General features: G+C 41.9%; 1 protein-coding gene across 7 annotated transcripts; it reads right to left on the reverse strand.

Annotated features, from left to right (window-relative positions):
- Positions 1-46: 46 nt before the first annotated feature.
- Positions 47-22,655, reverse strand: dtx2 (deltex 2, E3 ubiquitin ligase). 7 transcript variants are annotated; one of them, XM_088616373.1, is made up of 11 exons: positions 22,496-22,655; positions 21,572-21,933; positions 18,072-18,645; positions 14,530-14,591; positions 12,942-12,989; positions 9,117-9,254; positions 5,654-5,721; positions 3,482-3,640; positions 2,814-2,975; positions 2,182-2,271; positions 47-1,250 (listed from the first exon to the last, which is right to left on the reverse strand). In XM_088616373.1, exons 2-11 carry the CDS (start codon positions 21,852-21,854, stop codon positions 1,023-1,025), a joined length of 1,812 nt encoding a protein of 603 aa, XP_088472499.1. In that variant the 5' UTR covers positions 21,855-21,933; positions 22,496-22,655; the 3' UTR covers positions 47-1,022. The 7 variants fall into 7 exon arrangements, with proteins under 7 accessions (XP_088472499.1, XP_088472500.1, XP_088472498.1 ...); XM_088616374.1 differs by having other exon boundaries at positions 14,530-14,588; positions 21,572-22,029; XM_088616372.1 differs by having other exon boundaries at positions 21,572-22,029.
- Positions 22,656-23,747: the final 1,092 nt, after the last annotated feature.

Raw genomic sequence — 23,747 nt, forward strand, 5'->3', positions numbered from 1 at the left:
CTACAGACATATGGTGCCCTACTACAAACACAAGCAACAGTGGAGATCCATTTTATATTCTTTTCATCTTTATTATCTTATATTCCAAAAAAGCTTTTTCATTATACATCATCTTCTGCAGTAGTTCACAACATTTATGTATCTGTACCTCTATGTGTCTGTGACTATTCAACACCCTGTCTGAATTCAGTGTATCGGCACTTGGTTTTTTTATATCTATCAGTAGTGACTGACAATTCACCAATCCACATCCAAAATCAGCGCTCCACTCTGCCAATCACTTATACACATTGTCTACTTTACAAGGTCATACAGAACGCACTGCCGCTGGGATTAATTTGCTCAGTTGGGTTTGCAGCACAAACAAGACTGAACAAGGGAAAAGGCAAAACATTTATAAGAGCCAGAGCAAATTGAATCAGCCCAAGACACAGTAGCTGAAGACAAAGTGCTCTTTGACTGAGAGAACTATGAACCTCTGAGCAATAGAGGAAAAGACCCTAGTCAAGCCCAACTTTCCGTGAAGCAGCATCTCAAGTGACGGAAACATTCTGAGGATAGCATAAAAAGCCCCCTTTTCTCTAATGAAAATAAAATAGTTTAAGGAATCCGGGGGGGGGGGAAACATTTGGTTAAAATGCATAGGTAGGAGGAGAGCCATTCTAGAAGTTCAACACGTGACAGCTGTATAAAAACATGGAACACACACTATAATGTACATATCTATAAAACCTAATAACATTGTAAGGCAACCCATATATGCATTTATATTTTACCTACTGAAGATGTGTTCCACGAACATTTTTACATTTATTAGTTGAACAGTTGTGAACAACAGGTTTCATCAGTAATCTAAACTTCTTTCTCACTGGCTCATTTCTTAAAGAAAGTCCTGATTTGGAGACAAAAGACGTGGTTGCAAATAGCAGGATAGGTCAGCAGTGGCGGTATTCCCTGTCCACGCGTGTCCTTTCCTATCAGTTCACAGCCATCAACCCCATGACCTCTGTCCGCCCAGTGGATCACGGTTGCTTCAGACAGGCCTCGGTGACGCCCTGGGCTGCCAGCTCAGCCAGGACATTGTCCAGGTAGTTGGGGTCAGGGTAGCCATGGCCCGAAACATTGGACATCATCTCCGTCTTGTGGTGGATCTCGTTCCACACTACAGTGTCCGGCTCCCCAGTGGTGTTGGAGGTGCCCACTGTGAAAATGAGCCGACGAGTCCATGCCACTTTCAGCAGCTCCAGGACCTGTGGGCACAGAGGAGCTTTACAGAGGAGGGCCGTCTCCCCTGCTGGGGGTATGGAGAGACAATGGCTGTGATGCCAACAGAGAAACAGCAACGACAAACCTAGAGAAAAGCTGGAGTCAGTGATGGACTCCGACTATCGTTAACGGGAATCAGAATTGGTTAAAAGCCAAGGACAGAAAATTATAGCAGCTCCTGCAAATCTCTTCAGATTAACTGAGGAGCAAATCAGTTGCTTAGTATACTGGTATTCAAATGGAAGCTTGGATTTCTTAAAGAAAAAAGAAAGAGACCAGGACAAAGTTGAAGAATGCAATTTAGATCTGAAAAGGATTCCACATTACAATATAAACCCAGAAGGCAGAAACAACAGGAAGAAAAACTGCATGTTTGGGTGAGTCACAGCTGGGGTGATGAGCTCTTACACAGGAAGAAGAGCAGGGATAAGAACAATGCTGAGCTGGGCGATTTCACACTCTACACTGAAGAAAGGCTGTGAACCTTCACAGCAATTAGCACCTCTGGTAAGAAACGGGTAAAAAAAGGTGGCAATCGTGGGATCCAGTTCATCACACAAAACCCATGCATGCAGAGTTTTGATTTGTTGGTACATACTGTACGAAAGGGAGTAAGTTTGGAATAATCTAATTTCAGAACTTTCCTGCCTATAAATTAAGTCTTTTGTGGCTCCTAATTTAAAAATATGCCATTAAAAACTTTGTTCCAACAGCGGGCTTGATAAGGCACTTAGTGCCTTGAGAAGCGAGGAAAATTTGCCTGAAGTTTAGATACAGTCCAAACTCGTGATCAATGACCTTTTTTAATTTTGTCAGCATGCCCTCCTGACACAGCTGTCCGATGATTTGAAGGGAGGCGACTGGACGGGCAGCGCTGCACCCCCAGGCAGACCCCCGAGACCCCCGAGACCTCACCTTTCTGCCCTTGTCGCTGTCGGGGAGGAAGCACAGGCGAGGAAACCCTCTGCAGGAGTACGGCTTGCCTGGGTTGGGGTGCTCCGGCCCCTAGAGCAGAGAAGTGGAAGGACAATCCTTTAAACAAACAGTGACAAAGGAATAGCCTGCACAGCAAGGGAATAAGAGAGTCACTCGGGAGCTGGACAGCTCCACTTGGAGTGCAGGTGAGTCATACAGCTCAGAGGTCCAGACTGAATTTCTTACCAACGGGGTAATGCACCCCTAAGGTGCATCAGCCCTGCCAAGACATAGAAGAGCTGCCTGGGAGATTCTTGGTTAACTCTGACCTGTCTGTGGAGTGCTACCCTATCAATAGCTGTGTTAATCCTACCACTGAAAGAAATGTAATTTCTCATCTCTGATTCATTCCATATTTATAATGAAACCTTGAAATAATTACTGCACCCCAGCAGCAAATACCAGAGGTGTTGCTTAGAAGTGCTTCCAATGAAGTTTTTTCCTTAAATTTAAGATCAGGAGGTCTTTTATTTATAAGTCTATGCTTACTCACATTAAAAAGAAAAGCAACTTTACTTTTCTACACATGCAAGATGTATTTCCACCTGGCTCTCCAGAACCGCCCTGCTTACCTGTATTCCTGGTGGGATGTTGTAGATGATCTGTATGGTACCACAATCAGGGTGGCCTGGGAGCGATTGGGGGATCCGGTAGATTTCCATCTTGCCCTTTGGTTGCGTCCCTGTCTTCTCTCCATAGATTGTCTTGCACGATGGGCACTGCAGGCTGCCATCCTGATGCCCATTAACAAAATATCACAACATTAATCCAGCTTCTTTGTCTCCAAAAGCCAGTAATGAAGCAAAACGAATGTGGAATGTGAAAAGATCTCCAGTACAATTCCATTAAAGTTCAATACATTATCTTTTTTATATTTAGTTCCCAATTACTGATCAAGACCAAAGACAGCTAAGGTATATTAATGCACCCACTTATTACGGTTTAGTATTAGATCACTGCTTCAACAATACCCGTGTTTTAATAAGGTTAAAAGAGCAGTACACGATATTAATTACATTTCAAACACTATTTCCTCATTATCTCAGCTTCAAGTATACCAAGCTATTTAGCTATTTCTGGCAAAAAACAGCTTAAACAAATTATCATGGGGACATCGCCAAACAGGCTGGACCACAGCTGGAAACAAAATGCATCAAACGGAGAAGCGGGCAGCAAGCTTTGACCAAACTGTCCGATCAGAGGCATATTCTTATTTAACAGCAGCATTTCAGTAGCGCACCTTGGTTCCAGTGTTATACATAGCAAGCATGCAGAGCAGGTGCAGGAAGTGCCCACACTTGGTGAACTTGCCCACGGCGCCGGGTGACACCGATGGGCTCTCCGACACCCCGTCGTAGCCCGAAGCACAGCTCAGCCGCTCCATACAGATGAGACAGTCCTGAAACCGAGAAGGGACGGGCTTGAGAAACCCCAGAGGAAAGGGCTGGAGAACAAGGAAGTTGTGCAGAAAGACTGGTCCCACGGCACGGTGCTGTGACAGCTGTTCCCCCAGTGCGATGGCCACCAACTGCGGCCATCCGCACAACAGAGATTGTACTGCAGGAAATACCTGCTTTAAAAACAACCTGCTTAATAAACTGCAACCAATGTACACAGCCTGCTTATTAGATCATTAAAACAATAACAAACGAATATTAAGGGCAGGTACATGAAGACAAATGTGCCAAGAAAAGCATCATAAAATGTCCTTTAAGTGTCCTCTTTCATATGAGTTTTCACATTCATGACACCTACAGTATTAACAGTAGATTTTCATGATTCCCTGTTTTCGAAACCCTCATAAAGCCTTTACACCTTTTCACGGACATACTTAAAAGCAGTTTCTTTGGGTTTTTTAAACAACTTTAAAAGTGATTATCTCACAAAGCATGTACAAATGCATCCCAACCTCTACCTCTCCAACTACAGGCTGGTTATAAAGTCTTGTGCTCAACATTGACACTGAACTCTAACCATCCACCCAAGTCAGTAAGTTCACAGGCTACACAGATGGAAACACAGGCAGGTAAACAATAGTAGGTGGAAAAAGGCCACTATGAGAAATTTTTCTTGGAGGGGACTATGAGACTTTGAAACGACCGTGTGGGTGAACCCAATCAACAGAGCTTTACCAATATTGAACCAAGAAAAACTAAGCTCAACCAGAACATTTCCACCTAATTTTGTAAAAAAAAACCTACCCACTACAATAAGGCAAACCAACTCAGGCTGCTATGAGTACAAATGCCAAAAAGCCTAGTTTGGCAAGGACACAAAAAAGTATCACTACAGATGCAGTCTACAGTATGTGTGATGAGCAAGAGGAAATGCAGACTGAGCGCAATGCTCTGCTGAGCACAACTCTTCACTGCTTGCGAAGGAAATATGGGGTCACAATCTCCGAAGTCAGTGATGGCCCAGGCCTAAGGTGAAGTAAGATCTGCCCTCACTGAGGCCACAGAAAACGCCTCCTTCTCTGTAACTGAACCAGATGGTGTATCGTCACTGAGAGACTGGATAGACAGCTGACGGAGTGCGAGACTGCTGTGTCTTCACACATATGCTCCTATTTTAGGTGGAAAACTTAAAAAGACTTGAGACTCTGTAGCGTGGGGGGAGGGTAAGGTGCTCCCAAAATAGGAGCTTTACAGACAAATGTTCTATTTTTACAGCAGCTGAGATTTATGGAAATTAGTCTGTCTCACACCAAATTTTAAATGGAATCAGTAATGCAGAAAAACTACCAAGCTACACTGGAGGCTAGGATGCTACAATCACTTAGATTAGAGTATGACAAGAATGCAAGCTTCAGACGTGGTGAGGGTTTGAGCCTATGATTTACATACAGGGCCTTGGAAAAGTATACAGATTTTCACTGTGTGCCCATAATACTTTGAAGAAGTTAATGTTTACTTTCTTATACACACTCCACACCTTCAAATTAAAATACAAAAAAATTAAATACAAAATTATGATTGAAAAATGTTAAAGGCATGATAGCATAAGTACTCAAATTAAATTCTGGCCCACAAAAGTAACTTAATGAGCCACACAAACAGCTGTCTAGTCTCCCTATGCAATAAGAGTGGTTTTTATGATTTCCTGTTTCAAATTTACTAACAGACCAAGGAACCTGACAAAGACTTAACCATAACGACAATTAAGTTTTCGAAGCAAGTCAGGTATAAAATCACTGAAAAACAAAGATCGGGAGAAGGATACAAGAATTATTGAAATTTCCGAATATCCCTGAGAGCACAGTCTACAGTCAACCCTCCAAACCAAATAAAATTACAAAATGACGCACTTTTTTAAACTGAACAAGAAGGCTCTGAATAACTATGCTGTGCTGGATATGGCTAAGCTTTTTTTTTTAGCTGTAAATGTTAAATTAGACCCTCTGCAATCTCACCTCTTCTGGGGGCACATCAACTTTCTCCATATATTTCTGGATGACATCCTCTGGTTTCTGCTCCGGAGCTGTGAAAAGACCGCATAAAACTTGAATATAATTTAAACACATCCGATGGCTGAAAGGATCTAACAACTTGGCTTGTGTAGGCAAATTTGGTATGTGGTAATTAACTGGCATCCCTTTAGGTTCTGTTTTGTGCACTGTTGGCCTGGAAGGGCTCCTAAACTGACAATTTGAAAGATTTGTGTCACACCATGCCACCTCACCATTTCTTTTTAACCTTGAGAAAAATGAATGTACAAATAGCTAGGCAGTAAATATTTTATGAAAATGCACAACAGACAATCACAGTTCAGCCTACACCAACTGAAATAACACAAAGAGATCTGCATGCAAACTCACAGGCAGTTTAATAAAACTGCATAAAATAAAATCCATACTTTATATCTGCATTTTATAATAAATGCATGCCTACAGTGAAATAAAAAAAATAAATGGAGTTTGTTTTTTTAATAGTAAAGTTTTTTTAATAGTAATAGCAAAAAACGGAGTAGCAGGGAAGATGCTCAACAATTTAAAATAAACTCGCCGATGTTAGCTTTATTGTTTGATATACGTTGCTTAATGCCTGAAATAGGTGACCTGACTTACTTCAGTGCAGGAAAAGACATTGAGACACAGGGCAGGAGGAAGAGTAACGAGGTATAATTAAGACTTCAGCATTATTTAAAAAAATAAATCATTCTTTAGAGACAGCTGTTAAGCAGTCTGTTTTCCATTAACGAGAGTAAAACAAGCTCATTTGCAGCACAGGGAACTTCTCTAAATTGTTTGAATTGTTTCCACATCTTATTTCATGTTACTTCTGCTTATTCTAGCAACACCTGCACTACAATTGTTTACTGTGGAATACCATAGTAAAGCACAGTTAAGTGTAATCAAGCACTGTACAATTAAGACAAAAGCACAGCAAGGCAAAGAGATAAATAAAGCATCCAAACAGCGAGGAACCAGGGCAAAGTGTTGTAAATTCACAGTAACCAACATGATTAGACTGAAAAACATTAGCAGTGAGTAAGCTTCTAAAAAGGATTATCAAAAAAGAGTGAACTAAATACTAGTGGTGGGAGTAAGGTGTTTCTTACTATAGCTGTCCTGTTTCTACCTATTCATCAAAAACAACATGCCACGTTACAAAAGAGAAGCCATATACAACTGATAACATCCAATCATAGTCAAGATGAATTTAAAGAAGGGTAGGACCATCACAAAATGACCCACATATAATAATTCTGCTACACACTGAAGCTCAGCCTTTAACCAAAATCTTCCTTACTCCCCTTGTCACTCTCCATCAGAGTGTACAAATGTTCCATACCTTCAGAAAGAAACCATGAAATTATCCATGACAAATTAAAACAATTGGCACTATGTCATCTTAAATTCCATGGATATTTTCTAAGTACCGAATAAACTTGACAACATTATCTTGTGCTTTTAATGGCCAATTATTCAAATGCTTATTGCTAAATGACTGTATGTAAAGATTTTAAAACATTCTCATGTAAGGGTTTGCAAACTGCTTAAATCCTCTTAACAGGTGCTCCATAAAAGGAAATCCCCTTTTAGAAAAGGATGTAAAATCAGAGAGAATATACTAGACAAGTAGAAACTTATTTCTAACTAAACGTAGCTCATGCAATCTACAGCGGTTCTAATATACACTTGAATACCTAGTATACCTACATGGTGAAACCACCACATATTTGAAAAATAAAAAGCAGAGTTAGAATAACTGGTACAGCTAGACAGAACCAGGACAAGTAGGATAATAAAGGAAAAAAACTTGGTCGCAGTTAACCTGTATTGCCTGAACATGCTGCAACTAACATAAGTAGGCAACTAAATAAAAGCAAAGGTCAAAAGCTTTGTACAGGGGCATGCAACACAAGATTGCTCTTACATTAAGAGAAGGTAAAAAAACTGGGTAGACATCAGACAAGGGCAACACTGGATATTCTCAGGACTGGATTATTGTCTTCTGCATTTGGAGGGGGAAACTGTGCTGTCTGTGAGATACCCTAGTGAACAAGGAAGCTAGCAATTAAAAAGAGCAGGATGGGGTACTGTAGGTGAATCTTGATGATTTTTCAGAAGCTACAGTTACTATCAGCATTTCTTCTAAAGTGAATTGTGCGTCATGTTTCATTTAAACGCACCTAAATGTAGGGTTGCAAATACAATAGATGTTGCCAAATAAGGTTAGGCAGAAGTTGTTTTTAAAACATTAAAAAACTAAAACTTACTAAGAGACTGAAAAATGGTGATCCTCAATCATTCATACTTGAATAATGGTGTAGGACTTTGTAAAATTTCCCCCTTTTGCATACTGTAATTTGTGAAGCATTTTATCACAGTGAACAAAGAAGAAATGTAGGATAAGTACAGATCATGGCTAATATATTTTGTTCGGGTTCAACTTCAAGACACTTTGGCTCATTCATAAAATAGTTGACACCATCTCAAATTGGGTTACTTCCAACATCCAAAACATACCAGTTACCTTTGTTTAAAACTTCTTAATATTTCAGAACTAAATGCCAAATGTAGAAAGCTCAAAGAAAAAACTCTGCATCTCTGTCTTACTCAGTGTCAAACCACTGTAGGAGATGGGAGGCAATATATTTGTTACCAAACACTAAATTCAATAAAACCTATCCCTGATGAGCATAAGATGCAATGTTTCATATTCAAAATTCAGGACTGCTGGGAATAAAGTATTGGCGTTCAGTGTGAAGACTTTGGGATTAATGCTAATGCTTAATGCTTCTTTATTAGCCCTATACAATTTCTTGCATTAGGAATTCGTCTTTCCGCATACCCCAGCTTTTCTCCATGGAGACACAGACACACAGACAGGGAGAGAAGCTTGGGGTCAGAGCGCAGGATTAGACAACACCCTAAGGTACAGTGACAGTAAGACGTGCAGACTCTGAAGTATCTTTTGCACCCTGGTTTATTAATACTGCAGAGCTGGAAATGAGCAAAAATAAATTATATTTTTTTTTATATAGAGCCATTCCAACCCCAAGGACACTGTACACAATGGTAAAAATCCAATAAAAAAAAAACAAAAAACAAAAACAAGAAAACACAAGACAAACTGTAAGACAACCATAGATGTTAAGTCTACATTTAAAAATAGCTAAAGAGTCTGCCTCTCACAGAGTCACAAGATTGGCATTCCATGCAGCAAAACTGCAGCAGAATCAGAAAAGGCACCAACGCTGACATTCAGCTCTAGGAGGAATAAGCTAAGGAGCAGCCTCAACAGAACAGGGCCTACAGGAAGGAGCTCGGGCTGCTGTGGAGTGATCATGTGCCAGTGCCCAGGTTCCCACAGCAGCAGAGCGACAGAAAGCCCAGAGGGCTGGACCGGAGCGCAGAGTGGAGTAGCTACCTGTCTCGGGCTGACTCTTTGCCTTCCTAAAGGCGCTGTGAGATTTGCTGGCCTTGCCAGAGGAGGGGTGCTGGGGTGGCGGTGCGCTCGTGAGGCGAACGCGGAGTCCAGCTGCCGACATCAAAATGGACGCCATGCCTGGAGCGGGCAGTGCCGGGGGGGAGCCATGCAGGATGAGAGGTGGAATGGAGAGGAAGGGAAGAGGAAAAACAAATGAATAAAACGGGATGTGTTACAACTGAGCAGGGGGGTGTTGGGGGGAGTGAGGTGAATCTCATCCCTGTTGCAGTACATTAGATACTCTATTTCCCTGCGTGTCTAGGATGTCTTGGCTATACAACCTGTGAAGCTTAGGAGTAACAGACTGGGAGACTGGGAGTGCTTCACCTTTGGCCTTTTCAAATCTTTAGCACGCGTGTACATAGATCATTCATGGACCAGACATTCCTGGAAAATTACTAGGAATAACGAGTGGGTTAGTAATTTAGAACGGCCAATTATTTATTTGGAACAACATATTTTGTGTTTTTCAGTTCTCAGTTCAGACAGCGCACGGGGAGAAACAGGAAGTGTAGGCAGAGTCCTGCCCACTTTGGACCCATTCATCTGTAACACAAAGGCAACACAACCCTTTACTGAGAGGGGAGTGTCTCGCACTGACGGCACCATGTGCCTGTAAGCACCTGGGAAGCCACAGGGGTCAGCCAGTTGAGAGCCCCGGTTGACTGATTCTACCTCACCTTTGGAGGAGCTAAAACAGTTCTGCACTGCTGCTTGATTAACCCCAGTCACCATTTTATCAATTCTCACATCAGTGAAGAATGGAAACTACTGTTATAACTTTATAAGAAAAAAAATGAAAAACAAACATCCTAGGGCAGAAAACTGGATACAATAGCCTTCTCTCTCCTGTAAACTTTCTTAATGTTAAAACGTGATTAGGAAGCAACTACTTCTGTTAATAGATTCGCAGGGCCACAATAGACAGACTACACTTGATGCAGCTATAGTTAAACACGAAATGTATGATACAGGAGCTCCCTTTACAAGCTAAAGTATTTAGAATATTTCTCACTAAAAAACAAAGTCTTCATGTGGTAAGACCATCTTATTAAGAGTCACTGTGATTTACAGCTACAGAGATTGCCTGAGAAATGCAGATCAGTGTAATGGCTGTACAGGCACAAATATGATCTCCCTCTTCCCACCTTGTGGTTCAACTCCCAGACACACACTCATTACACGTGCACCAAAATGCTTCCAAAGGTTGTGAACAACTTAAAAACCGTGAGAAGAGTAAATGAAAACAAACCCAAAGAAATCCCCCTCAGGTGCCTCAAACATGCATGTACAATCTTCCAGGAGTTACAAAGACTAATCATACAGTATTTTATACATAGATGAAGGCATAACAAGGGACCTTTGCCAAAGTATTAAGTTATGCAAAATAAGAACAGATGAGGGAGATGCTAATGCCAGGGCATGTACAATCCTTACCTTCCTTCGTACTAATGTGTATATGACCTGCTCTGTTTTATCTGTTCTCACAGTTGTCCAAAGCATAAGCTATTCCTAAAAGACGGTCATCATAAAATTCACCTGTACAAATTCAAACACCTTTGTTGATACAGCAAACAACCTGATGACTGATTTTTGCAATCGCACTCCTGACATCTCGGGAAACAAGAGGACATCACATCTTTTGCTTGCTAAATTCATTTGGAGCACCAATTAGCTGGCTTTCAGCCCATTTAATGTTTAATTTTGACAAGATTCTCTCAGCAATTCCTGAGGATGTGCTAGAAGGCAGGTACTAATGTATCATTGTTAAACAAATACACTCCACCTATCTCACTACCACACCTCTGCTCAAAATAAACCAAGTCCAAATGTTTCTTTCCAGTTTGCTTAGCTCCACCAGAGGTACATTATAAAAAAGGCTCCAAAAACAATCCGATGAAAGAGAAGAAGATATAGACAACAGGATGTGAAATAATAGATCAAGATATGTGACAGACTCCGAAAAATAGAAGATGATCAAATTGGTCAAACGCCCAATTACAGAGTATCAGACTGGAATCTGACCGTCAGCCTGTTCCTTCCTTCCTGTCCTCAGTTATCTGCCGAAAGCACCAGAAAGCTTAAAACAACTTTTCACCCTACACCCCCAGAGACCCTGGAAACAAAAGAGCTCACGTCCCATCAAGCTATCTGCCAAGACTGAGCTACTATAAAGACAGGGGTTGTTGACTGATACTGGCCACTCCATACTGCTGGAAAAGTAAAGAAACTCTCTAATACTATCTACATTGCATGTGCTGATTACTAAGTTACAACGTAATTCACAATAAAAGAAAACATTCTAGTGTTACTTAAGATGACAGACAGTTAAGAGGTTTATAGAAATAAATCTGCAAGCAAAGAAACATGGAATTTGCGATCCCGAAGACTCAACATTTATAGCTTATTAAAAAAAAACTGCACACACTCTCCACTATGCCTCTGTCTGACTTATTACAATGGCGTAATTACTAATTTTGAATTTAAACACCAGTTTAAGGCCAACAAAATGCAACATCACAGCAAGGTAAATAATGGTTTAAACAACTATTCAACTAAAAATAGAAATGAAAAATCAGATAAACACGAATGCCATTTGGGGCTCCATGATTTTTACACCACCTCACCAAAGCAGCTGCTGTAAAGTCCTCAACAGAATGACTTCCTTGGAAATCTCTGAAGCTTTTATTGTAACTTCTTACCTTTATTCTCCGGAAAAGCAGAGATATGAGCTACTTTTAGAAATGCAGGAAATGCCCCTCAGGAAATTGCCATTACAACTTAATAACTCAAGTAATCCCGAGTTCGGTCAAATGGTTAAAAATATTACTTGAATGCTTTAATGAAAAAACACCTTATCTAATTATAACTCATTGTATACTCATGAATAAATCAGTCACTACAGAGGCGTACAGTCTTTTGATAAGATATGTTTGTGTTAAAAATAAACTGCTTATCACCTCTTTTCTCCTCATTTTGTCTTATACCAAAACATTATTTTCAGAAAGGTGTTAACAGATTAAATCAGAAAATGTGTTAATTTAATGTTAAAGCTATATTAACACATGCTATTGTAACAGCTCATGACTACAGAGCTCTGGTGAGAAACTAAAGTTTCCCTAAAGTTCCACTCTTACTTTAGAAATTACTCAAGAAAAATATTTGTCTGAAGATATTCCAAGTCTCTCCTAGTATGTTCTCCACGATCCTTGATATCTCTAAAACCAAAACCATTACACAACAGAAAAACAGACTTTTGAGTCCTCGATTTCTAAAGTACTGTCATGACTAAAGCGAGTCTATTTAATGGAGAACCACTTTGTTCAGCATCTTATACTCAAATAAATTTAAAATCTCATAAACAGGCCTTTAAAAGAACTGCAAAGTCATACTCTTAATCATATCCATCTTAATTAAAATGAAATATGAACTTGCAGGGATGTTATGAAGAACACTTCGACAACTTCCTACTAAGGTCTTTACAATTCTTTATATGATTTAATATTCTTTGAAAGAAAATTCAATTGGAAAAGGATAGAGAAGAAAGGCAGATCATAGAGATGATCCAGAATCCCAGTGGAATCAACAAAGGACATGGCTCTGGGTCCACAGACACTGGCGATCTCTGGGGAGGTCAGAACTGTGACAAAGCATTTATCTTCAGTTACAGAACCTTCCTGTTACTGCATTCACAGATGGTGTTCTAAGCTTACATTACAGTGCGAAACATATAGATACAGTAGTGGGGAAAAAAAATGGAAATACCTGGATAAATGAGTCGCCCAGTATATGGAAGCAATGGCTTCCACACACCTGTGGAGTATACGATAATTAAGCAGACATCCCAACATACTTCAGGTTGCATATAAAAATGCTAGACAGGCCTTGCTGCCCATTTTGTTACTTACAGGCTAGAAAGAACAGACCTTAGTGAAATAGGGGAGATTGGTGAAGAGCATGTGGTTGAAATTTCAGTGATCACGACTGCTCCACCTGCTGAAGTTTCGCCACCACCGGTGATTAAAGTGATGTCAGCATGGAACTCGGAGGGCAAGACATCATTCACAAATAACATTTGGCAGAAGCGCCCACTGCACAGATATCACATTGATGGCACAGGACGACTGCAGGTCAATTAACTGCACATTTTAAACTGAGGCAGCCAGCGTCATTAAAAAGGACAGCAAAAAACTTCACAGGGCAGGACATCATAGTCGGATTGGGGTGCTCATCATACTTGGAAAAGCATGTTTGCGAGTCCAGTGGTGGAATGGACTCAGGCAATGGACTACTGAGCAGTGGAGAAATACGATATGGGTAGGAATCATCTCTCCCCATGTTCTCCACAAACAGATGAGTACATGTGTTTCCAACTGGGAAGGGCTCTGGTGGTTCTCTAATGCTGGTGAGTGCTTTTTCCTGACAGAATTTGGGTGCACTCATTCTCTCCTAAGATAAGATCGATATTAATAGCTATCATGTTACGTTGTCATGTCATGTTGTGTCATGTTACTAAGCGATAAAAGTGAGCTACTGAATGACAATGTCCCCGTCCATAAAGCACATGTGGTCATCCCATGGCGTAAGGAGTGTGATTTCTCTTTTCAGTCACAATGTCTAAAAACAATTTGAGCATTTCTGGGATATTGTGGAACAACACCTGAGACAGGGCTTTCCACCACCTTCAGCCTTCAGCCTGCCATGAGACAACTGACTTCTTCCATGGAAAAATGAAGCTGCATCCCCCCCTACAAAGTGCCAGATGCTTGCAGGCTGTGTACTGCAGTGCATACACGCTGGAATGACCCTACGCACTATTAAGCATGGCATTTTCTTTTTTTCTTCACTACATGCAAGCTGTAACAACGTTTTATTTGTCAATTGTTCTGGTAAAGGCCATCTTGGGAGGATGGCAAGGTTGGAAGAGAAAACAAATTTCTTCAGAAACTTGCAACTAGACAGAAGAAAATGTAGCAGGAACAAGTGTGAGACAGACAGTCCTAAAGAAATAGGTGGGCCAAATGCTTATTGACAGCTTTGCTGAGAGAATGAAGTGCAAAACCAGACAGTTTCCTCCAGCTTCAGACAGACTGGCACTGAAATTGTTTTTCACCAATGCTGCAATAGCATGCTTTGCTGTGTATTTGTGCGTATCAATTTTGATATGTTTCTCCATCATATACTTAGCCGAGGACATATCTGCCCTTGCCAAAATGACTACTATATGGCACACTCTGCAGAACAACCCACTGTGACTGGGCATCAAGAGCATCGCAGACGTTGTTGCCGTTAGCGTGAATGATTCGACTTCTAATCCGCTTCGCGATTGCTAGAATGGAAGTGATGAATTTACCTGCCAAGGCTGAGTTGATGCCACTGGGTCCATTCAGCTGCACGGGAACAGAAGGAATACTGCTGAAAAACAAGGGCTCTTTTAGAAAAACACAAGTGTAAGGGGGAAGAGGTCTCCCTTTTGTTAAGGCAAGGAAGAGGCCATTTTGTGATATAGCAATGAAACACTTGATATTGGAAGAATACCGATCAGATTAGACTAGGCTGGATACAGTAAAGCACAAAAGAATATTGTGATCATGGCTTCAGCATGATTTATGATGAAGACCACATGATCTTAGAACTGGACTATGCAATGCACAATTTACTTCATTATGGAGTTATCTGTAAGGTAATCAAAAAGAAGGGGCACTTTGGGGCATAATAATCATTTTCTTAACAGCTTATTAGCACACAAACATTTCACTTTCTTGGCAGTTAGCCAGAATATTAAGCTTGTGTTGAGGCTGGTCATTTCAGCATACTTACTGGCTCAAAACCAGTGCCTACTGCAAGCGGCCAAATGAAGTGTCCTGCTTAATTTCCACGAAGGCCATAAACAAGCATAAACAAAAAGTATAAGCAAACAATCATGTTGAAATAAATGAAGAGAATAAAGAGAAAGTACTCAAGCATTCTTGTTTCTCACCAATGGGGCTTAACATTTTATGTGGTTGCTGCACTTAGAAAAGAGGTTTCTTTACAGTTTTGATATAGTGGCACTCTGAACAGAGGTAGATAAAGAAAGCTGTGGCCAATCAAGACACTACTCCTGCAAAGTGATCCGGTACAAACACAGAGATTTTCCTGTGGCTTTCAGCCCACTATTCTGATTTCAGGTTAACAAAAGCGAAAATTGTACTACAGGTGATATTGCCGTCGATGAGCTCAAAATCAAAATAAAGCCACATCAGCACAACTTATTCTTCAAGCACGGGGAAACACACAAAACTGCTGTGCTTAGCACTGCAGGAGACTGTGAGCAATGCCAGCCTGAGCTTGAGAAATAACAAGGATGCATTTATAACTAAAAAAAATCTTCACTGTGTTTTACGTCACTTTGCTTTTTGTTTCAATCTGAACAATAGAATTAGGATGAGTTTCTTAGTACGCCTTAGATTAGTCACCTTTATTTTTATCATTAGTACGTAGGCTACAATGTTTTTTTGAATAAATATTTAATCACTCTGAAATTAAGATCTATTTTAGATTGAACTGTACAATATTTTACAGGTTTCTGCATAGCATATCATTAACACCCTTGGGAAAAACAGACTTTTTTTCTCATGCCTTTTGTGTACACCTGTGTCAGGTCTTGGGAATCTGGGACAGGGACTCCCGGATTAATATTGGCCACAGGGATCCGAGCTGTCAACCCTGCTCTCTGCTGGACCAACTGCTGACTGATTTGTCGCCCCGTAGGCCAGGCGAAAATGGGCTGTTCCTGGTTCAGAGTTCAGTATAAACAGAAAAGAGAACAATGGGACCCTAAATCACCCCTTCCTCTTCCACTTGAAACAATGGCGCGGTCCCTGTTTTTCTCAGTCCTCCTCATTTCCTGGAATTATCAGCCAGCAGTGGCAGCAAGAAGACAAGGTTAGAGAGCTGCACTCAAGGACTGTACTGCAGATTACCACTGCGCCACAGACACAACAGTCAGGCAAAACTTCCATTGTTTTACAGGGAATCAAGTCTTTCTTCCACTTGTAATCATTGAGCTTTAAATCACCATTGAAAGCACTTTATATTCCAAGCAATATGGTTTCTCTCCCACTATCAATATTGGAATGTGCATATCTTTGTATTTGCTCACACGAAAAAAAAAAAAACTTTCTTCCCCCACAGCATGAACAAATGGTTTACTGATTTTCATTCTGTCCCATGATAGGGGTTTTTCTGCGACTATCTTTTAGGGAAATTGTTTGGAAAACGTCTGCACACTTCAGCCTGTAGGCATTGGAGTGCTGCCAGCTTCAGACAACCCACACAAATAACATGTAACAGAACACAAAAAGCAGGGAATCCCGGATTTGCATTACTAAAAGATTTATAATTTTACCTCAATATGGACACTACAAATCTGGGACTTTCCGTTTTTTCCACCCTAAAACAAAACCTTGATGCAGGGAGATTTGTATGCAGGCACTGCAAGGTCAAATGGTGATGTAACTAGTGTTTTTAAATCTTCCTTTTATTCATTACCGTGAAAAATGGGGTATCAGCGTAACCGAGCTATACAGATATGAGTCACGTATGTATCGTTAAACTCGGTATTAAACTTGCCAGTGTAATGTTTATGCTTTGCTTTATAATTTGTGACAAATGGGCACCAATCACTTAAGAGATAAACAAGGATTGCCTTTGGAACCCTTCAGCATTTAGTTATAAATCAGACATTTATTCCAAAAGAACATGAGATTAAAGTGCAGGAAAACACACAGTTTTCAGGCTGAACACTTCCAGTAACACTACAAACAACCGGTTTGAAAGGAAGCTAGTGTAGTTTGTCTCTCAAATTTCTGATGTCCAAAACTAAAGGTACTAAGCAGCTCAAACAGTATATTCAGCTGTGCGTGCACGGTGTGCTGTCTCTCAAAAGAACAGGAAACGCGTGGGCATGCAGTGGTCAGTTAGAGCACGCTGCTTGACAGATGACAGATCGCGATGGCCTAGATACATTGAGAGATAACAGATGAACTCTTCTTGAGATGCAGATAATGCAAACAATTGGGACAATACACTTGTATTCCAATTCTGATGTATACAGTATGTACAGTAGGACTTTTTATGAATGATGAAGATACTGGTCCAATAGCCGTTTTAAAAAATTATATTTAAAATAATCAAATAAGCTTTGAAACATTTACACATCTATATATAGTTACAATGAGAAAGCATTAAGTTTTTTTGCAAAATGGACATTGACAGGAAGTAGCTTTTTTTGTCTTTGTAAAGCTCTCCCTGGTAATACCCTGCTCTTCTCCTCCTTATCATATGGTCTGATGATGCTTAGGTTTATTTCAATTTGGACAACTTTAAGTATTGAAAAACTAAGTACAGACTTTGTGACTGAAAGACTCTTGTACCTGGTGTAAAATGCACGCTTTTTAAAATATTTTGGAAAGGCCAAATGCTTTTTAACATTTGGCTCTCTGGTGTGGTAGTGATTCTGAAAGAACGAGGCATGTGGCCATGCTCCTACTACATACCAACGTGCAGAACCATTACAATACCCAATAGGGGAGGTAGTGCAGCTTCTCTCGCAGATGTCAGTGCAAACCTGCAAGCATCTAACCTGGTACAGAACCTGCTGCTAGCTAGAACCAAGCTCTACTCAATGAATACCAGCTCACCAGAACTATTGGTTGGCGAGTCCTGAACCCAGCTGCTTAGCAGACAGACCCATGCTCAGTCTAGCGAGGTCTGGATCATAGAGTACTGGGATGAGATCCAAGTCAGCAACTTTAGTGACTGACCCACTAGGGAACCCCTACAGAGCTTTTCTTTTGATGTTCATATTATACAGCAGTTGCGCTAGCAGAGAAAACAAAGTGGGATGCTTACCTTAAGCCATTGGAGACGTTGGGCTGATAGGCTCTTGCGGGTTGGCCCCCAGGGGGCACTGGGTGCCAGGGGCCACCCCAGGACATATTACCCACTGAGAGGGGCCGCTTGGGGTAGGGGGAGTAGGCAGGGGTGGGGCTGGCAGCCGGAGCCCTGCCATAGACCTGCAGACTGGGTTTGCTGCTCTGAGCTGCGGAGAAGGAGTGGCGCGTGCGGCTGGGCATCGGGCCGGTGCCGCTGTTAGCCATGCACTGGAGGCAGGAGCAGGCCGGGCCCGAGTGGATAACAGAGCCCACGGCCGGGTAGGGCGCAGAGGTCTTCCTGCGGATCTGGCGCCTGAAGCCGGTGGTCTTGTTGACCTGCACGAGTGCCGCAAGGTTTACGACGTAGCTGTAGCCCTGCTGGCCCAGGTCCGCGGAGGGCTGTCGGGCCTGGTAGCTCTGCTCCAGCAGGATGGTTGTTTGCATCTCGTAGGGGGTCCAGCCGCCCTCGTCATTAGCCCACTCCCAGGACACCCCGCTCCCCAGAGCTCCACACTGGGGGAACAGGCTCCTCCGCACTGACCGCATCTTCCCTGGGACAGAGAACAGAAAAGATCCTTAAGGCTAACTAGACCTTTTGGAAATAATCCCCAACTGAAAGCACAAAGAGCAATACTGGCACTTAAGAAGAGCATACCAAGCCTGATAAAAAAAACACCTTTTATTAGTTGTTGAATCTCTGGCCTTGTCCCCATGCTATTCCTAGCACTGAAGAGGAGTACACCTTTCTGAAGAAAGTATTCCCTTTCAAGAGCAGCAAACCTGAATTGTGAGCTAACAGACAGTCCTCTCAACACACACCTTTCTCACCTTTCTTCTTAATTCAGAAATAGTGGCATATAGCCTAAGACGTTTTACTTTACTCAAAACAGGTGACAGAGTGGCACGTTATGCTCGTGATCGTTGCCTGTTAACACCAGGGATCCTGGGCTCAAACCCAATAATGAACACCCTTCTGAAGGTTATATTGTTCACACTGGCTGGGCACCAAGATTCCCACTCATTTCCCAGAGGAATCCAGGTGCCCCATGACGACAGCTGACCTCCCCAGCTGTACCATCTCTGCCCGTTACGCCTGCATGCAGGGTGTGAGACAGTCATTCACCCTTCAGTTAAGTGGACAGCCCTTCTTGATTCTTTAGTGTACATCTATAAGGCCATCACAAACCTTATTTTCATTGATTTATCATTATTAAATGATCTGCTAATAAATGCGTGCAGTGCGGCCTTGCAGTTTAGGGGCCCATGGGCTCAATTCTGGACCTGGGGTAAATTCAGCATGGAGTTTGTACTGTATGTTCTGCCTGTGTTTGTGTGGGTTTCCTCCCACAGTCCAAAGACACAGAGGTAGGTTAACTGGCTTCTGGGAAAACTGTCCCTGGTGTGAATGTGTGCGTTACGGTGGACTGGCATCTCATCCAGGATGTATCCTGCCTTGTGACCCTTGTTTGCCAGGTTAGGCTCTGCTACACCCCTAGACGCTGTATTGGATAAGGCAAAAGAAAAAAAAGTGGATGGATATTAAATGTTTAATAATCTAATGAGAATTTAAAAAATGAAGCATGCTGTTTGTTTTTCTTTCCTCATATTAATGATTTCAAATTTCAGGAACAAGAAACCAACCAAAAAATGACCTTTCAAAAGATGATAAAAATGCTATCTTCTGTTTTTGAAAACATTTTTCACTTTTTTTAGGCATATCAGAAATGGTTTTCTATATCTAAAAGGCTTAGGGAACTTATCTGTTGTGTTACATTAAGACCCATGCAATTATCTGCTCTGAGCACTGTCACTATTGTGCATCACCTATCGGTCCCAGTCAAAAGTTTTTCCCACCCACACAATCTTTGAAACTCTTATTATCTAATCAGAGGTCAACTGCCTCACAAATTTCTGCTTCTACTCAGAAAGAGCCACATGGTCAGATCAAGCAGGACTGACCATTGGTATAAGCTGATGGTCTTTTTGGACAAGTGCTGTGTTCAATAGGACTAAAACAAGCCACAACACTAATCCTCTGCAATCATGGCACTGATCAGAAAAATCAAAGGACATTGGTTGCAATCCTGTTTCAACCTAAGGAAAGCAGAAATTACCAAGACCAATGCTGCAGCAAAAAGTAAACTTGATGGCATAAATGTTGGGGTCAGAGGGAGTCTTTTCCTGGGCTGCAAAATCTACACTTCCATCAATACCAGCTGCCTGTGCTTGCAGAATCGTCTCTTTCTAGTGTGCGAAAGGCTGCTGATCCCCACCAATAGACTGTTTTGGGCTTCCTGCTATGTTCAGATGCTGAAGTTAATGTAGTTTGGATTTCCTGCGGTTTTTCTGTAGCTTCCCGTCTGCACCAAGCAGGTGGCAGCAAGCACCCTGCTCCAAGCCACTCGTGTGCCAGTAACAAGCCCTCAGAACAAAGACGCACTCCAGTGCTGCACACTGCCTCCTCGCCAGCACACGCAGGCCTCTTTGTTTCAGGTCCTCTGTGCATTTACTGCAATTTCCATCATACCTCCACCCATTCAGTGGTGAACTAACCATTCTGGGACTTTTTTTTCTTTTGCTAAGGAATCTTAACTAATTAACACATTTGCTTACATACTTCCTTTGTTGTCCCAGATAGGAAATATGCTCTGGGGGTAGGTAGAAGACATAATATAACAACACACAATACACTTAACACAACATGAAAGCATTAACAAGAAACATACAGTGCATGCACAAGATGAGAACAAGTCAGCACCTTAAGCAATCTTCACCATTTAGAAAAACAAAGAAATTGGGCCATCAGATTTGGACACCATAGTAACTGATCTGTTTGAACAGCTGGTGTTCCTCCAGTGATGTGAATGAAATATGCACTCTTGAGCTCTTCCCCACTGATGAGACTGCAGTCTGGTGATCTCTTGCCATCCTGAAAGTTACTGATGTCACAGGAATCTCAGCTGAAATAGATTTTATAGCTGAGAAATACGACTGGTTTATTATTTTTTTAATTTGCATCCGTCTTTCAGCTTGCAGTTGGCTCTTTGATGGGCAAAAGGTAAAACTGACAAACACCACTCAGTAGGCCTATATTGTATAGCCTGCCGAACTAACTGCACTATTTTCTCAACTGAGCTGAAAACTTAGTAAAGGATCCTGCTTCCTTGAATACACTGACGCTGCTGTACCTACAGACGGGCACCATTGCTGATGAAGTGCTAGATTTGTAAGATTAAACACTGGAAATTAAAAAAAAACACACTGAACGTCTACAGAGCTAAAAGACATTGACAGAGTCATTACGTCACTGACGATTACTCAGTAACGTTGAGAAGAAAAAGGACGGGGAATCCCAGGAGACTCAGTCAATTCCAAATTACACGAATTGCCAAGAGAAAGGTTGGTCACATTCCGGCGCAACCCAGAGGCGCAGGGGCACTAACCAACGCTTCTAAATGAAGAACCACAGCCACTTACCCGTGTCTTGGCGAAACTGTTTCAGACTGGGGATGTCGATGATGTAGGGCGCCAGGGCAGGGTCAGCCTGTCCCAGGGAGATGCTGGTGTTCGCCGGCCCCCCGCCCCGCTGGGTCAGGAGGCACCGCTCAATGTACCCGCTCACTTGGCCACTGTACGGGCGCCAGTACCCCAGGTCGTCCGCCCACTCCCAGACAGCCACCGTCGGCTGCAGCTGCGCCGCCGAGCCCCGGTCGGCTGGGGGTCCCGACCCGCTACCGCCCGGAGCGGAAGCCGCCGCCATCTCCACCCGAGCCGGGCTGCGGTACAGACGGCAACTTCTCCTCCTCGGCCGTGCAAGAGTCGCTGAGCTGGACTACGCGCTGCAATCATGAAACAGGAGTCGCAGATCACCGAGACCAGACCCAACTTGCGACACCGTCAACGCGTCCGAAACTGCTCATCCTTCGCGTAGCTCACTGGCAGATTAAAAAAAAACAAACGTACAGCCTGGTTAATCGTTTAGGATAAAACGTCATTTAGAACTGTTCACCGGGTTAATCGTGTATTGCCCTTTCAGTCGAATGCATGCGATAAAATAGCCAGTGCGCTATTCACGACACCTCTGCCCTGTCGCCTGTACTGTCCACAAGCGAACCGAACCGAAACTCAATTTAAATGGAAACAGCAAGTTACCCTACACGTCCTGAACGGCTGTCATCACTCGAGTGACTCAAGCACGCCACAGGCGGAAAATAATAGAAACTATTACAGCACGTATACCTAGATTTAAACTTGCTACAACAATTTAAACACCCAATACCCAACTTCAATGCTATCCATTCTGAGCTCCTGTCTCTGTAGCGCTGTAGCTATGTAAACAATTTACACAGGCAGTATCATAGGAAGTCTCCCCCTTAACTAAAAAAAACAACACAAATATACCATTAATAAAACGAAATGCGAAACTACAGCTTCCAACACAAGGCTGATTTCAAGGAATAAACACACGCGTCGTTTTGCGAGCTCTTCCGACAGCTGTACTAAACTCGTTTCCAGTTTTCTCACGGATCTCATATCGGAAACACCCGTCCGAGCTGCAGACAGAGGTTTCTGGGAACTGTAGTCGACTGTAGTCGCAACGGCGCAGGAAAAGTACGTCACTGCTGTGTTACCCCAGGACAGCGGTATGAGGAATCATGATAAATTAGGCTCTGGTGTTTCCAATGATAAATTACATATCTTTATTTGCTGTAGTTATTTCAGAACCCTTTTGTCTTTTCTTGTCCCCACTATGAGAGACATTAACATCTGCTACCAAAAGAAAAATAGTGTTAGAATAAGAGTTTTCATTCAATCAAGTGTGTTTCGTAACATCATGAAAACGAATTTACAATATAACAAGATAAAATTACAACTACAGAGACAAGTGTACACTAATTAACATATCAATTAATTAGTGTAGACTAAACAGAACAACATGCAAATTAAACAGAATTGAATTCAAGTTTCCATTGAAAAAAATGCATTTTAATTTTAGTTAAGACCCAGGCAGGTGAGGTCTTAACATGCTACAACTTGTTAAGGCCATGTTTGGATACATCAGCAAACAGATTGACCGCTACAGGGTAAACAAGGAGAGTATATGCTCAATCCAGTGAGTTTAGATGTAAAAAACCTTGTTGCATCTATTTGTTAATCTAATCTGATCAGTTTAAGAAGATTGTAGTATTTACAGATGTTTTGTCAGTACCTCCATGATTTCAAACACTGTATCAGCTTATGTCATAAAACAGTACATAAAAAATCATCCCGCGGTCTTGAAACAAGCCTTTCCACATTCATTCTCATTGAGTGTTCAGTGTGTCTGGGTTTCTGGCGCAGATAAAATGACATCTGTGAATAAGGCTCCATTCAAGCAAGCGTCAGTCCCAGACATGGGCTCGCTCTGTCCACGTCTGTCTGCAGTTCCTGAACTTGTTTCCCTGCCCTGGATGGACAATTGAATAGCACTCACTGTGCAAGCCACACTCTGTCCACTTCATTTGCTTCCACAGACTGCAGCACAGTTCTGTGAACCCACACGTATCAGATACAGGGCTAAGGTAAGGAATATACTGTAACTGCGCACTAATTCCCACATTTCAGTGTGTCTTCACAATCATCTCTTTCTGAAAGGCTTATTCTAGGCATATCT

The sequence above is a fragment of the Lepisosteus platostomus genome, chromosome 22 (assembly GCF_059453375.1).
Source record: "Lepisosteus platostomus isolate fLepPlt1 chromosome 22, fLepPlt1.hap1, whole genome shotgun sequence".
Lineage (NCBI taxonomy): Eukaryota > Metazoa > Chordata > Actinopteri > Semionotiformes > Lepisosteidae > Lepisosteus > Lepisosteus platostomus.